Source organism: Euleptes europaea, chromosome 2 (genome assembly GCF_029931775.1).
Source record: "Euleptes europaea isolate rEulEur1 chromosome 2, rEulEur1.hap1, whole genome shotgun sequence".
In the NCBI taxonomy this organism is placed as follows: domain Eukaryota; kingdom Metazoa; phylum Chordata; class Lepidosauria; order Squamata; family Sphaerodactylidae; genus Euleptes; species Euleptes europaea.
The window spans coordinates 93,806,344-93,823,621 of record NC_079313.1 but is presented as its reverse complement, the minus strand read 5'-3'; the positions used below and the strand labels follow the sequence as shown (position 1 = coordinate 93,823,621).

At 43.5% G+C, this 17,278-nt stretch overlaps 1 protein-coding gene across 1 annotated transcript in view; it reads left to right on the top strand.

Moving 5' to 3' along the window:
• The window catches only part of PLXNA2 (plexin A2), a 451,224-nt gene that overhangs the window by 294,328 nt on the left and 139,618 nt on the right, over positions 1–17,278 (top strand). The window contains exons 10-11 of the mRNA XM_056844100.1: positions 3,271–3,367; positions 10,603–10,802. Coding sequence (XP_056700078.1) covers positions 3,271–3,367; positions 10,603–10,802 — 297 coding nt within the window. The remainder of the gene's footprint in view (positions 1–3,270; positions 3,368–10,602; positions 10,803–17,278) is intronic.

Genomic DNA, 17,278 nt, shown 5'->3' with positions numbered 1-17,278 from the left:
TTTGGTGTTATAAGTTAAACAAATTTTCAGTAAATGGAAGGAATACAAACCTCCAAGTATGGGGCATTTACTTCTTGTAGCCATTCATCATGACTGCCCATTCCTTAATGTCATGCTTGTCTGTTGCACTGCACAATGCTAGCTTTTCTGTCTAGCCTCTAATTGTTGTTGTTGTTTGGGGGGGGGGAGGTTGTTTTTGCAAATGTGTCTTCTGTGATCCTTGATCATTGGAGACATACCTTCCTCAGATTTTTCCTCATCTTCAAAGTACTGAAGAGACTTACACTTGAGGTGGAGCAAGTATGCATGAGGCAACAGTGTAGAAGGTAAAAGAAAGGCACCAGGAAGTATTATTCTAGGTGATGAAACAGAGAATGGGGTGGGGGGAGAGAGAGAGGTTAAACCAATCCTGAATTCCAGGCGGGAATGTGCTACAGGCAAGTGAGGTGTTTAATTAGAATCCTGGCCCCAGAGAAGATCTTTTATCTGTCAGCTTCCCGTCTGTGACTGTGGGGGGTCAGGGAAGGGGGAGTTGGGGCAGGGATGTGACAAAGGTGTTAAGGCAAAGCTAATTCACACAGGAGAGATAAAGAGAATTGCAGGCCTCTTATCAGGGAACTGTCAAATTCCAGGCTGCAGCAGCCTGATAGAATGTGTAATACTGGAAAGCTGCCTGTTGCTGGGAGAGGAAGGGTAAGGAACAGGGATGAGAGTGAGAGAAGGAAGGAAAGAAAAATAACATTCATGAAAAAAGCACAACCAAGAAGGGCCTGCATTCTTGCCTGTTGAGAAACAAGGCTTTGGATGATTTGACAGAAGTATCCAAATGGACAAGAAAGATACTGGAATCAGTACAACCAATCAAGACAATCAGCTTTTACTGCATCTCCAAGTCCCACAAGAACCATTCTTGTTGCTTTTAGAGTCCTCAAAAAAGAAAAATCAACCCCCAAATGATCCAAAATGATATATTATTGGATTGATTGGTCATTTAACTTTGTTACAAGTGGTTCTTTGGGCATTTAGAGTAAAAGTAAAAGAAGGTCCGGTTGCACAATCGTCCAGTGTCTTATCACGTCTATGTGCAATAATAAAGTTGGGCAGGAGGATGGAAAGCCCCTACAGCATTCACTTTAAGGTTTTTTTTGCTCCTGTAGCTTTCCAAGGGGTTTAGGACCAAGAATATAGGGCAAGATTTCTAGCTCACTGATAGAACATATGCCTTGGATGTGAAAACTCTCCAGCACAATCCTTGGCATTTCTACTTTAAAACGGAAAACAGGTGTTTGAAAGACCCTTTCCTACCTGAGATCCCAAAGAGCTGCTGCCAGTCAAAGCAGACAGTACTGAACTTGATGGCCACATGCTCTGACTCAGCATAAAGTAGCTACATATGCTTAAGTCATCACAGAGTCCTGTATTCAATAGTTCCTTGCATTTTCAAACTACTGATAAAAATATTTCATTACTGCGGCTGTCAGTTTCCTGGGACATTCACCACTGAAAATACAGAAATAAGAGAGTCTTAAAATGCTACATGGTTCCTACATGGACAGTTATTTCCATGTAAGAAAACTGTGGAACTCTGTTATAGATCATCACATATGGTGGTCACTTAGGGTTGCCAACCTCCAGGTACTAGCTAGAGATCTCCTGCTATAACAACTGATCTCCAACCAACAGAGATCAGTTTCCCTGGAGAAAACGGCCGCTTTAGCAATTGGACTCTATGGCATTTAAGTCCTTCCCCTCCCCAAACCCTGCCCTCCTCAGGCTCCACCCCAAAAATCTCCCTCCGGTGGCGAAGAGGGACCTGGCAACCGTATGGTCACTATAGCCAGCACTTTCTAAGCATATAAAACACTCGTTTGACTCCTTTTCAAGTACTTAAACAACTAGTCAGTAAGAACCTAAAATAAGTAATAATCCAATCTTCCCTTGCCTACATGAACATGTTCTTAGCACCCTTGTTCTGGTGCAACTCTGAATCCAGAGAGTTAAATAGTGAATGGGCTTTTTGACAACCGCACCAGAAAACTCAGATGGCTTCACCTCACAGGCCCCTAGGCTCATATGTAACTGTTCAGAATGCTCTCTGGGATGCATTTGTTATCATAAGCACAACCTCACAAAAAGCTGGAGAGTATAAAATGGCTAGTATACTAAGAATCGGTTACAAAAGAGGAAGTCCTGCTCCACAGGCTTCAGCCTTTGTTATGGTACTGCTGTTACTTCTTGTCTTTCATTTTTCCTGTAACATTTTTACCATTGACCATGTACCTCAAAGTTATTTTGTATACATTTCTGATTAGTGTCCCTACATCCAAAATGACACTTATGCTGTAATGTGTGAATTCTGAAGTGTTCATTCTCTATGACAATGAGTTTCATAAGAACATATGAAGAGCCCTGGCGGACCAGACCAATGGTCCATCTAGTCCAGCAACCTGCTTCACATAATGACCAACCTGTTACCCTGAAGGGCCAACAAACAGGGCATAGAAGCCAAGGCCTTCATTTTCGTGTTGAGAAAGGGTAATGTGTAAAATAGGCCTCATTAAGTGAGTGAGGTGGAGGGCTTCCCAGACAGGCTATAAGCTTGTTTTCTTCCACATAAAGCTATGAAGCTACCATAGGAAATCCAAGAATATGCTAGAGAAACCACATCCTAATACTGTTACCAGTTAGACATAAACATTTCCAGGTCTTGAATGCCATTAGAATTATTGACGAAACTCTTATGGTCGTAAAATGATACAGGAGATTGAGTCCACATCAGCTCAAGAAGCTTGGAGCAAGTGACCTCTGATCAGAAGTCTTTCCTATCTCCATTCTGTGTGTAGTGCCTAAAACAGGGCGACACTGAGCAGTATATTTTCCATAGCATACTTCTCATTATATACCATGGAGCAGCACAGTGTTGCTCTCATCATGTTGTTTCAGACACTCTTTTTTCCTCTTGTCAGGTCTGACATTAGTGATGAGGGTTTATTGGGCAAGCCAAGATCTGAGTGGTACAGCCTGCATGGATTGGGCCATTAATTTAATACTTCTCTCCAGGTCTGTTGACAGATTTAATTGTATCTTTGTGGTACAATGTGTGTCTCACCATGCAGGTGATAGATATTGTCAATCATTCAGATCTTGTCTTACATTCCTAAGCAATATACTGTTAAAATGCAAGTAATAAACAATAGCTCATCCCCTAGTCCTTCTGTCACTTTCACACAGAGAAAATGTAATTAATTTATTAATGCCCTTATTCCCTAGTATCTCTATGATGGAATGGACATCAGTAACTTAGCAGTAGATTTTGCTGTGGTTTGGAATGGAAACTTCATCATCGACAACCCAGAGAATTTGAAAGGTAACAATACTGACTTATTTGATGTCTTTTTGTTATTTGATATTATGGGCTAGATAGAAATCAGATGAGGGAATTCAGAGATTCTGTGTGTATTAAAGTTCTGTAGTACTGCTGTATTTTCATTTCATGCCTACTAAAGGCTACATAATTACAATGGATTTTGTAGTGCAAAAAAACCCTTTAAAAAATCCACAAACATATAGCCCTCCTTCACTCAGATGTCCCAAACATGCCCTAGGAAGATTTTGTATGACATCTCCTGAAAGAGTCCAAATGAGAGTCTTTAGTGGAGAAAATAAAAAAGATTAAGAATTGCACAGGCATATGTATATACAAATTTCATATACTTATAAACCACATAATTTGCCAGAAATATATTCAAAGGGGCATACAATATTATGTAATAAATGCAAAATACAATCATTAAAAGGCTACGAATTAAAGTTAAGACTATAAAGCCAGTGAAACCAAGAACTCACAGAACCTCAGCTAAACATACAAACCTGGCCTGCATACAAACCAAGGCAAAGTGCTTTCACATCCAAAAAGATTTTTTCAGCTTCCAATGAAATGATAATAGACAAAGTACCAGAGAAACTCCCAATGCACAGTGTTCTTTGTAGTGGGTGCTTTATAGTGGGTGTTATTGTTGAAAGCTCCTGTGTCTTCTCCACAACTGAGTGAAAGGCAGAATGTATAGCAGGGCCTTCCTGCTGATCTCAGCGAACAAGGAGGAACTGTCAGAAACTGGGGCTGCCAGGCTGGACCTTTAACTGCCAGGCTGGACCCCCCTTGGCCTTTAGCTGGCTCTCCTTAAAAGAGTTGCCGGAGCCTCACCTGTCCAGGAAGTCCATGGGAAATCCCATGGGAGTGAGTATTCCTGGGAAATTTGATACAGAGCATGGCTTCATCCCTCACACGGAAATTCCCCTGGTCATATTGTGGGCCACCTAGCAACAGGGCCAGCTACTAGGCGTTGCACCTTAAAGGAGCTACACAGCTTTATTTGCCCTGCTGGCCTTTGGAGCTCAGTTTCTGTTCTAGGGCCCACCAGCTTCTCCTTGGAGACCAGCAGGGGTGGAACCACATTGCTGGAGCCGCTAGGTGGCAGGTAGTTACTTTCTCCATCTGCTGGCCTTGGTAAGTAAAGGGGTGGGCTCCCCAACCCCAGACAAGAACCTAACTGTGAAGGGAAACAGGATAATCATTTAAAGGAAAACAAGATAGTCATGAAGTCATTTTTCAGTTTTTGAGTATGAGTTTCTCCCTGTACATTGTATATGACATTTAATTTTTAAGGATGGCCTATATGTGGGATTTGTCGCTCTTCATGACTTGCTGAAGGCATGGCATCTTTAACCTCATAAGGCTCTAATTCCAAAACTTCTGTGGACTTAGACAGGTTCAACTCTGTTTAGGATTGCACTCTTTTCTGCATAATACTTTTATGATAAAGCAGGAAGGGTGAAGAGAGACAGACAAGAAATTATTCAGATATTTAAGGGCTATCTAAAAGAGAAATCACAGTTCATGACAGAGCTTTTTTGTGGTGGTACTCACAAATTGAGTACCAGCACCTTATTGGGGGGGGGGGGCGCTTTCCCAAATCCTGCAGGAGGAATTGGTGGAAATCAGTGCAAACGTATATATTTTAAACAAAATAGCAGTGGTTCATGGTATGCATGCTTGCCCAATGGTGTGTGTGTTTTGTTTCTGATAAACAGTTTTTGAATTGTTTCAAAGGCCTCAAAAATCTGTCTGAAGAGAACTAACAATGGAAAAAAGCAACATGAATGTGCAAAGCAACATGCCTGCATGTCTAAATTTTACATATACCACTTTGAATTGGTTTTATATAAACATGTTACAAACATTTGTCATTAAGGATTCCTGTCGTAAAGACTGTGTATAATTGTTCAAGTATGACTGACCAAAACTGAAATATATTCCCAAAATTGAAATATATTCCCATAAGTGTATTGAAGAAACGTTTGTGCAAGACAGACTGTCTCATACCACAACAAGATCATCCATAATTGTCCATACAGTAATTTGAAAGGCTGGGTGCTCTCCTTAGGTTTTCTCTCCATTATAGTGGAAGCTGGATTTCGCTATGACACTTCATGTCACTTTCTAAGACGCAGGAAAAAAATCACAGGAAATGTCTTCGTAACCCTCCTTTCTTTGAAATGGGACTCAAGTTCCATTTCAATGTTAATAAAAAACTGTACAATTAAAACTCCCATTACCTCTAAAAAACATAATTAAAAATTAAGTGTCAAACTCCATCCTGAATAATTTCACCATGCACAATTTGCGGAAACTAAAAAAAAGTAGAAGTCTTTCTAACAACTTCAGGAAGGCAATTCCATAAAATAGGAGCAGCCAATGGAAAAGCTCTAGACCTAACAGGTGCTGCCCTCACTACACCACAGGAGGGAATAACCAGTAGGTATTGGTTCAAGGGGCAGAGCTGTTACATGGGTTGGTTCTGGGAAAGGCTTCCAAGGTAACAACCAGCACCTTGAAAGGCAGCCCCAAGTAGAACATATTACTGTAGTTAGTCTCAAGGTTACTGTTGTTGCATGGAGCAGCATGGCCAGATTCACTGTATCCAAGAAAGGGGGGGCAGCCTCTGAACTAGATATAACTGGTAGAAAGCACTTTTTGCTACCACTGCAACATGGTGTGTTTTTTAGGTTAAAGAGAGAGTCTCCCATGCTCTTAACTGAACAAACTTACCTTGTCTTTTAACTGATGCAAATATGTTAGACCATTACATGATTTACTTGATATGGTAATACTACCCCCTTAAAAACAGAACAGAAAAGGTACTTTGCATAAGGGTTCAAAATAAGATTAGAACATAAGCCAAAAGCTTCATCATAGTCCCTCTTTCTTTTGTATAGTTATAGCTGCAGCAAAGTAGAGATTTAGCATAAGTGGTCCACCATATCTTAAGATCATGGCACAGCTCTGGTTTGAAAGTCTTTAAAAATGAGGATTTCTGTCTATGGGTTGGCCATCATGTTGAACTAACCGAAAGATCAGAGGATGTGTATATGTGACTTGGGCTCACTGAAAACAATCAGCTATGGTTGGGAAAAATAGTCAGATGTAGCTGACTAAATCCACACTTAATGGAGAATAAAGAAAGAAAAAGCAGTTTAATGATAGCTGCTACACTAAGTGGAATGCCTGGAAAAAATATACATGCTATCAGAGTCAATTATATGATCAAGGCTATATTCCTGTGCACACTTACCAGGCATAAGTTTCAATGAACACAGTGTGGTTTACTTCTGAGTAAACATATTTAGAATTCGACTGCAAATCTGCGACAGTTCAGACCAAAACAAGACCTCTGAAAGCAGCAGACTTGTTCTCTGAAATGAATACCCGTTAAAAAGTGTGGTTTTTATGGCTACAAGGACATCCATTTAATGGGTTCCCGTTTGTTCCCATCTGAGCTATATTTTGCTTTCAAGTGCTTTTGAAGTTTACTGTGGAACCTGATATATTGGAAGTCCTGCCAGGCTCCCTGGGAATGGAGACATTGTTTTCAATGAGGTCTTTCTTGGTGGAAATCAGTGGAGGAAACTAAACAAAGAGATTTTGAAGGCTGTCTTCCAAATCAAGCATGGAAGAAATAATATCTAAGAACATCTGGGGAAAGGTTCAACAGGAAGGAGAAGGGTTTATATGCCCCCATTGTTCAACTCTTGTATGCTAGTAAGGACCTTACATAACCTTGCTGATAGCTTTGGAGTTTTACCTTTGGTTGAATCCTGGCTGGCACTATTGGGGCAGAATACAGGCAGAGGTTTCAATTCACTGCCCCCAAGTTTGGCGTCTTCACTCAGAGGCAAAAACTTTGCTTGTATACATTGTAAGGCACAAGTGCTACAGTGCCGCTTTGGGGTATGACCACTAAATACCAGAGGCAAATTTTCCTTTGCTCTGTTGCTTCCCCTCCCTCATCCAAAATAGGCAGCTTCTCTGCTTTGCAGAGTGGAAACTGAAGCCTCCATCTTCCCAATAATGAAAAAAATCACATACAGAGGAACAGGGCAAGGCTAGAGAAGAATCAGATCTCTCTTCAAGAAGATCTGATCTAAAAACAGCCCTGAGAGGACCAAATTATGCATGAGTCTGCCAGTCTCATGTAAAGTAGAGGCGGAAATGGGTGTGTGGGTAAACACACACACACAAAGCATAAGACTGATGGAAGATAAAGCTTCATGTCTTCCTTGCTTTTTCACACTGTGCTTTGCTGTAAGGAGCTTTTAATTTTCTCCAAGCAAGCCCATCAGCTCCTCAGTGAGTACTGGGAAGTAAGTTAGGCACAGATTTGTAGAAAAAAACACTGAAATAATTAGCCCTAGTGTAGGGATTGTATGGGCATATGCCATTTCTATTCAGAAATAGATCTGGAATCCCAGCAGTGGGAAAGAATAGAAGGAAAACTCTTCACCACTCCTCCTTGTGTCTGCTGTGCAAGGGAAAATTTTAATGGCCTGAAAAATGGGGACCCTTTCTCTGCTCTGTCTGCCATTTGGCAGGGGGATTCCCTTGGGATAGGCCTACAGGCTTTGTGAGTTTCATCCCAACTGAATTGGGGTGGGGGTGCAATAGATCCAGAAATGTGTTCTGCCTTTCAAAGTCTCTCAAACATTTTCCTCTCTGCCTGAAATATGAGAATGAAGATTCCTTGGATGAAAGAACATTCCATGTGATTTCAATCCCAATTGGTTGGGAGATATACAGGGCAATCCTTAAGTTTCAGGCTTTGGCCATAAGGGCGTACCGTTAAAGAGAGAAAGTGACAGTGCAATCCTAAGAACATTTTGCTGGGAGTAGTCTTGGGTAGGGTTCTGAGTTAATTTTCTTCAGATTGCCCTTCTGAGAACATAAAAAGTGTCCTGCTGGATCAGACCAGTGATCCATCTAGTCCAGCAGCCGGTTGCACAGAGTGTCCAATAAGAAGGGCAAAGTGCTACCCAAACTGGACCCAGAGAGGGAGAAATTAGCTTATAACAGGGTCTGCAGCCAGATAAACAAAGGATCTTTTGCCCATGTATACGAAGATTTCATTCCTGCACAATATTTCCGTGAGAAAGAGCAACAGAGACCAGTTGATTCAAACTAAATGAAATGTTTGTTTATTAGCACTCAAGACACAAAACTAAAAGTAGACCAAAATTGCCTCTAACCTTTAAGGCCAGAAACACAACTACACAAGTAAAACCCAGAATAAAAGCATCCTCTCCCTCCAAATAAACACATGCATGCACACAAAACTGAAAATGAGGAGAGGATGAGGGGAAGAGACAAGGAAAGGGAGGGGATGAGGTTCTGAAGGATAATACTACCTGATCCAAGGTGAGCGAGAAGCTGAAAATCACAGGGAATCCTTGCAGCAGAAATCCAACAAGGATGGAGAGGAGTCTGCAAAGTGGTCGCAGGGGTATCCAGGTAGTAGGGGAGAACCTGGCACACTTTTCACCAACCTAGGCTGATTCTTTTATGGGGGGAAATTCCATAGCTCAAAATGGGACTCTTTGTATCCATGATCAGGATTGGAGAAGATCAGTAAAGTTTGGATTTGATTGGGTCACTGCCATTAAAACTTCAATGGGAAGATTAGGAAATGACACCTGACATTCCAAGGAAAGGCAATTGATGGGTGTTTTTGGCATATTGACAAAAAACTGGGAGATTGAAATGAAAGTAAAATTGTCCTCTTGATGGCCCATCCTGAGTGAGTTGGCTATTGGGCTTTTTTTGATCAATAGCTAAAACTGGAAATGCCCATATTGTTTTCTTGAATCTTCATTTGAAACAGAGGATATGATCATATTATGCATGCCTTGGAGCTGGGGGTATGTAAATGCTTTGTGCATATCAAGGACATCCTGCCTCTGTGGTGGAGTGTTCCCTGGACATGGCAAGCCAGATGCTGTCTCTAAAACTTATCCCATAGATCCCCATTGCATTTAGGCTTTCAAGGAGGTGCCTTTCAAAACAACTAAGAGGAGATCGGGGATCACATTGGGGTATCTCAACTGAGGAGAGGACAGGGGCCTTACAGTGGAGGACAAGGCTTTCCCTTGATGTCACCTCCTACCACTGGTATTCAGAGGTTTGCTGCCTCTGGACATGGAGGTTTCTTTTAGTTACCTTGGCTAGAAAGTACAGGTGGATCAGTCCTCCAATTATCTATCCAATCACCTTTTAAAGTTTTCTCTGCTATGCTATGGCCATCACCACTTTTACTAGCAGCAAATTCCACAATCTAATTTATCATGTCCCCCACAAATCATCTTTTTTCTAAAGTGAAAATCTCCAGACCATTCAACCTCTCCTCACAAGAAAGATGTTCCAACTCTTTAATCATCTTGGTTGCCTTCAAAAAGAATTCCAGTTGGGAATATGTTTTCCATTGAAACCCATCACCCAACCCTGAACACATGATATAGCAATATGAAAGAAATCAAATACACTTTTTAATGAAGAGAACCAGGTGAATCGGAGTAAACTTTTGGTGCACATCCCTCCTGGACACATTTTATCACTATCAGGTTCACAATTTGACCAGAAGTGGTTTGGTTTTAAATTACTGGTGGAGTATCCAAGCACCTGAGGGTAAACAGGAGTAAAGAATACTTGTAAAGAATTCTTGAACAGAGAGTAATTATGACTAACTACCAGGGCACAAGCAGTCATATAGAGCATCATTCCCAAGGCAGCATTTTTCATTCTCCCTGAAATTGAACATAAGAACATAAGAAAAGCCATGCTGGATCAGACCAAGGCCCATCAAGTCCAGCAGTCTGTTCACACAGTGGCCCACCAGGTGCCTCTAGGAAGCCCACAAACAAGATGACTGCAGCAGCATCCTGCCTGTGTTCCACAGCACCTAATATAATAGGCATGCTCCTCTGATACTAGTGAAATAGGTACGCATCATGACTAGTATTCATTTTGACTAGTAGCCATGGATAGCCCTATCCTCCATGAACATGCCCACTCCCCTCTTAAAGCCTTCCTTGTTGGCAGCCATCACCACATCCTGGGGCAGGGAGTTCCACAATTTAACTATGCTTGTAGTTTAAACTGTACATTTCTCCCAAATACTACTTTCAGAACTCAATGCAGATACATTATTAGTCATTGGTTGGGCAGGTCTGCCTTACATCTTACCTTCAGCTCATGCATGTTTTCTGTCTCCACAGTTCACCTGTATAAATGTGCTGCTCAACGGGAAAGCTGTGGGTTGTGCCTGAAGGCAGACCAGAAATTTGAGTGTGGCTGGTGCACCGTAGAAGGGAGGTGCACTCTGCGTCAGCACTGCCCCTCATCTATTGGGGGATGGGGAAGGTGGCTTGACTGGTCAAGCAGGAACGTCAAGTGCTCCAACCCGCGAATCACTGAGGTAATAGCTAAACAGATTGCACTTCTTCCCGTTCCATTTGATTCTTTGTTAGCCTGCCTTAATGTGCATGATTGTTTATATATACATAACATTTATTAATTTGTAGGCAGTTATGTGGTTTCCCACACTAAGTACAAAATACTGCCGTTTGTGCATGAAGAGGCATGTATTTTCAACCCTATGTCAACTGTGCTGTCTGCTCTAACCTCCCATTAGTTGCTGCCACTGGAAGAACGTGAGAGAAAATAATTATTGTTAAATTTATATCTCCAGGGTAACCAAAGAGACTAAATGTGAGGGAGTTTCACATTCATGTTGCTGTAGCATGAGTTTTATTTGAAGTCTTCCTCTCTTTCCTGATTCCTTCATTTATCACAAAACTAAGCCACCCCAAAGGCTCATTGGCCTAAGAATGTGGTCCATGAAACAGGGGTGAAAGCACTGGTATGGTCTTGGAGCAGAAGATTTGGCCACTTAACAGTACTCCATACCAGCCCAGTACTCCGTACCAGCTTACTGGTACCCAAGATATGAATGAAGGTCATAACCCTACGTTAAATCTTGATCTATTTATTGCATGGTTTTTCGTGAGCCATCATGCCAAGATATGAAAGTGTTCCATGCGTATCAAGAAACCGTTCCTTTATGTATAAAATCAGTCCATTTGGGATGGGTTTTACCATGTGTGATTCTGTACTACTGAACATTTTGCAGGGAAGAAAGTTCTACTGTTGCAGTGGAACTCTCTTCCACATTTGTATTCTTAGAAATGTTGCTTGTTTCCCTTTGTTTGTCCTGATTTAACATATTCCCCTTATTTCAATGAAGAGGAACAAATACAGTGATCTGTGATTTCCTATTACATTAATTTGTAGCATCTTTAATGCATAAACTGTGTACACTTTTACTGGCCTTGATCACCTATTCTCGGTTGTCAGGCTCAGTCATCAGTAGAGGGGTGTCCTTTCTGCCCTTTGGCAGGCACACTAATTAAAACAGGAAAGTAATTAGTCCATAATTGATTTCTCTGGATTGTAGACCAGAACAAGGGCAAGAGTCTTATGAAAACTTTGTTTACTCTAACACTTCCATTGGTGAAAAACTGGCAATGATATAAATAGCTTTCAGCTGTGAGTGTAGGACTGTGGACTAAGAAATCATAGGGCTCTTGTGTTGCCATTTCCCAGCATTCACTCTGAGCTTCTTTATCGAGGACCTAATGGATTAGAGCCAGACATACTTTGCCATGGTCCAAAAGTCTAGAACTCCAAGCCTATTACCATAATATGGTCTATTTATGTCATTTCAGAAATAAAATAGATTTTTTTGTTCATGGTTATGAGATTATATGTATGGGAAGGGATGCAGTTTTGTAGTGAGGCCTGGAGAAATGATGCTTGGACTCTGTATCTGTTAAGCTGATGTTATACTTTGAATGTAAAATACAGTTACTTAAGAAATGTAGCACATTTCATTGTGTGAGAAGACAATAAGAAGAGGCCTGCTGGATCAGACCAGTGGTCCAACTAGTTCTGCATCCTATCTCACACGGTGGTCAACCAGTTACTTTAGAGGGGCAACAACAGGGGCACAGAGGCAGAGGCCTTCCCCTGACGTTGCTTTCAACTGGTATTCAGAGGTTTACTGTCTCTAAATGTGGAGATTACTTTTAGTCACCATCACTAGCAGCCTCCATGAATCTTTCTAATCCCACTTTGAAGCCATCTTTGCCTCTGGCCATCACTACATCCACATTTTAATCACTTGTTACTTTGGCCCATCCTGAATCTACTGCTCATCAACTTCATTGGATGTCCTCAAATTCTAGCATTTTGGGAGAAGGATAAAAAGTTCTCTCTCTCCACTGTCTTTACCCCATGCATAATTTTATAAACCTCTATCATGTCCTCCCTTGGTCATTGCTTTTTAAACTAAAAAGTCCCAGGCACTTCAGCCTTTCCTCATAGGAAAGGTACTCCAGTTCTCCTCTGTATTTTTTCCAGCTCTGCAATGCCCTTGCAAGTAGGGCTGTTGAAAACAAATTTGGTACAGTTCGGCTTCGGCAAAATTCGGCCTTTTAAATTCGGGCCGTGCCGAAGTCCGAACACCCCCGCTTCGGATCCACGAAATTCGGCGCGAGATCCAGAGTTTGGGGGGAAATTCCCCCCCCCCGTGCACCTTCACGGGCTTCCATGAAGGTGCGCTGGGGGGAACAGATCTGCACCTCCCAGCTGGGAAGCACAGATCTGTGCTTCCCAGCTGGGAGGTGCAGATCTGTTCCCCCCCCCGCGCGCACCTTCATGGGGCTTCCCTGAAGGCGCGCGGGGGCCCCTTTAAACAGATCTGCGCCTAACAGCTGTTAGGCGCAGATCTGTTCCCCCCCCCCGCGCGCCTTCAGGGAAGCCCCGTGAAGGCGCACGGGGGGCCCTTTAAACAGATCTGTGCCTCCTGTTTAAAGGGCCCCCTGCACGCCTTCACGGGGCTTCGCTGAAGGTGCGCGGGGGGCCCTTTAAACAGATCTGCGCCTAACAGCTGTTAGGCGCAGATCTGTCGCCCCCCACGCGCGCCTTCACGGGGCTTCCCTGAAGGCGTGCGGGGGGCCCTTTAAACATATCTGCGCCTAACAGCTGTTAGGCGCAGATCTGTTCCCCCCCCCCCCCGCGCCTTCAGGGAAGCCCCGTGAAGGTGCACGGGGGGCCCTTTAAACAGATCTGTACCTCCTGTTTAAAGGGCCCCCCGCACGCCTTCACGGGGCTTCCCTTTTAAACAGATCTTTTAAATTCGGGCCGTGCCGAAGTCCGAATTCCTTCGCTTCAGATCCGCGAAATTCAGCGCGAGAACCGGACTTCGGGGGGAAATTCGCCCCCCCCCCGTGTGCCTTCACGGGCTTCCATGAAGGCGCGCAGGGGGCCCTTTAACAGATCTGCACCTCCCAGCTGGGAGGCACAGATCTGTTTAAAGGCCCCCCCGCGCGCCTTCACGGGGCTTCACTGAAGGTGTGCGGGGGGCCCTTTAAACAGATCTGCGCCTCCCAGCTGTTAGGCGCAGATCTGTTCCCCCCCCCCATGCGCCTTCAGGGAAGCCCCGTGAAGGCGCGTGGGGGGGAGCCTGACAGTTATGCTGCTGCGCCGAATCCCGAATTTGCTGAATTTATTTGCCGAACACCCCGAAGTCGGGGAATTCGGCTCCCCTGCTTCCCGCCTTTTTTGGAATTCGGTTCGTCCTGAACCGGAAACCGCCGAATTGGGGGAAATTTGGCGGTTTTTCGGTTCAGGACTAACCGAATCAACAGCCCTATTTGCAAGATCCGGTAACCAGAACTGCACACGGAGAGGCAGTGTGGTGTAGTGGTTAAGAGCGGTGGTTTGGAGCGGTGGACTTGGATCTGGAGAACCGGGTTCGATTCCCAACTCCTCCACATGAAGCCAGCTGGGTGACCTTGGGCTAGTCACAGTTCTCTCTGAACTCTCTCAGCCCCACCTATCCCATAAGGTGTCTGCTGTGGGGAGAGGAAGGCAAGGCGATTGTAAGCCAGTTTGATTCTTCCTTAAGTGGTAGAGAAAGTCGGCATATAAAAACCAACTCTTCTTCTTTTTCTAAATGAGGCTGCACCATCCAGGGACATTATAATATTGGCTGTTTTATTTTCAGTCACTTTCCTAATAATCTCCAGCATAGAGTTTGTTTTTTGAGCAAGGGCATAGCTTCTCAATGTACAAACATCATCTACTGTAAAGGATTTCTGGAATAATATGCCTTGTCAAGTGAGTACGTAAAGCACATCATGATTGTTTAATCTGGATGTGATCAGAGAATGAATAACTATGGCCAAATCCCTCTACTCGAGGAAAGACCAGAACTGGGTTCCCACAGAAGATTTATGAATCCAATCACAGAGTCTCAAACTTTATAAAACCTGGGCTTGCAAGCTTCTTTGAGGACCTGTCCCAGATTGACCTTAGTGATTCCATTCACCCGCCTGATTCCTAAGGGAACTCTGCTCTGTATGCCATGAATTCTTGCCTCTGGCTCTTTCAGGCTGATCTGCTCATTCAGACTTCTTACCCTGTCTGCTCATTTGTGTCCCTTGCAGCTTGGAGAGGGGTCCGTGGATCAGTGGTAGAGCATCTGCTTGACATGCTTAAGGTCCCAGATTCAACTTCCACCATCTCCAGTTAAAAGGATAAGTAGTAGATGTGAAAGACCTGAGTCCCTGGAGAGCCATTGCCAGTCTGAGTAGAGGATACTGACCTTGATGGACTAGTGGTCTAACTTAGTATAAGGAAACTTCATGGATTGCTTGCTCAGGCATCTTACTCTCATCTGTCCCTTAAAACTTCTGATCATCTAGACACTGCTTTTCAACTCTAGCCGTATTATCTAGGCTTCTGATACTGGGCAAAGGTGCCATGTGTCACAGAGAAGACTTGAGCCTGTGTCTTGAATCCAGATCTAATAGCAATTCCTAAGCTGCAAAACTGCTTCTTCAAGTGCAACCCTATCATAACAGTCTTCCTGTCATCAGTAACACAGTCTTATCTGGACCGAGCTGCAGTTTATCGATTCATATCCAACTTGTTATCGTGCTTGTTAGGAACTTCTGCCATCTCACTTGAGTCAGATGAAAATCAGTAACAGAGCGGGGTGTTATCCACATGCTGTTAGCACTGTACTCCAGAATTTCTTGATGACTTCTTCCAGCAGTTTCAAGTAGATGTTAAATAGCAAGTAGGACAAAACAAATCCTTGTGGAACCCCAAAGGACAAGAACGATGGTGCAGAGTAATTGTCTTCCAGTATCATCTTCTGGAACAGATTTGACAGATAAGCCCAGAGCATGGTGCCCCTGATTCCTGTGCCAGCCTGTCAGATGAGACTAGAATGTGGTTGATGGTACTGAAAGCTGATGGGAGTACGAGAAATCTCAACAGAGGCACATTTCACATACATTTTTACTAATGATAGGCATTGGTCAGGGCACCCAAGTAAGTTTCTGTTTCAAAACTGGGCCAGAAACCAGATTAAAATGGATATAAAAAATCAGTTTCATCCAACAGAGCCTGGAGCTGAACACCTATCATTCCTTGGAACCCCTTGTTTGTAACGGGGTACTGCCACCACCCTCTTGGCTGTGCTCATCCAATCAAATTCAGCTTGTATCAAAGATCAAACTTATTTAACTTCAGGTCAGAGAAGCTTCTAGCTAAATAGATCACACAGTAGAGAGCTAGACTAAATATTAGCTTCTTGCAGCAACCCTTGCCACAAAAGGTACATATATTAGGAAGGAGGTAGGTGGAGAGAGAGAGAGAGATAAATGTGAGTGATACTGGTAAAGAGAAAAAGAGATGCCAAAGAGAGAGACAGAGGAGAAGTTGGTACACAGTTGGTACACAGAGTAAGAGAGAGATGGGAAAGAGATTCTCCTATGGTTTGCTAATTGGTAAGTAGGAGGTGGGTAGGGAAGAAGGGTTGTAATTTATAGGCAGGAAATGGGCTTCTGGCCAGTAATTTCATGGGAATTCACAGATACAGCAACAGCAGAATCTTAATACAAATGCAGCCTTGGTTACAGCCAATTTACCAAACAAATTGTTAATTTTATTAGGTTTTTTTGTAATCATTCCCTCTTGCAATGGAAACACACTTAACTGGTTGCAAATGCAGATGTTGCTGGGTCACAGCCAACAAGCGGAAAAATGCTGCTGATGGAGGCTTTACTAGAATCCACAGATACTTCAGTAGCAAAAGTTCCCTACAGAGGTAGCCCCTGTGGCAGCCAATTTTGTTAGAGGTACCCAATTAACCTGTCATGTGAGGGCCTGAGTTTAATCTGTATGTCTAATAGCCACATGTGGGTTCATATGTGGATAGCTAAATCTGCCCACAATAACGGAAAGGATATTTCCCCACCAAAAAACAACAACTTGGGGGACCCCTCCAGGTGCTCAGAAAAATAAAATAAAAATAATTTTAAAATACATTGAGGGATTTAAATCTGCCCCAAATCAAAAGTGTTGTCTACATATGTGCAGACAATGTACCTACCTCCTCCAGGCAGCAAGGATAGGGGTGTGTGGCCAGAAGAAGCAGTGATTGGGAGGGAGAATCTGTGGCAGGCCCGGTGATGGAAGCTGTGCTAGGCTTGGCGCTGATTAGGAGGGTGGCCAGGAGCCACAGCAGCCCCGGTGATGGCAGCAGCAATTATGAGGATGAAGCCTTGGCAGGCCCAGCACTGGAAACCAGGAGCCGCATCAGATCCGATGCCAATGACAGGGGTGGGGGTGGCAGGGAGCCCCAGCATCCCTGGAGATGACAGCGGCGATTGGGGAGGGAGAAGCAATAGCATGTCTGTCAGTGACGAGATGGGCGGGGGAGAAGGAAGCTAACGGGAAGAGGAAGAAAGAGAGAGAGTGTGTGTGTTGGGTTGGGGGTAGAGGCAGAAACTGAGAAGAAGAATGATGGGAGGCAGAAAG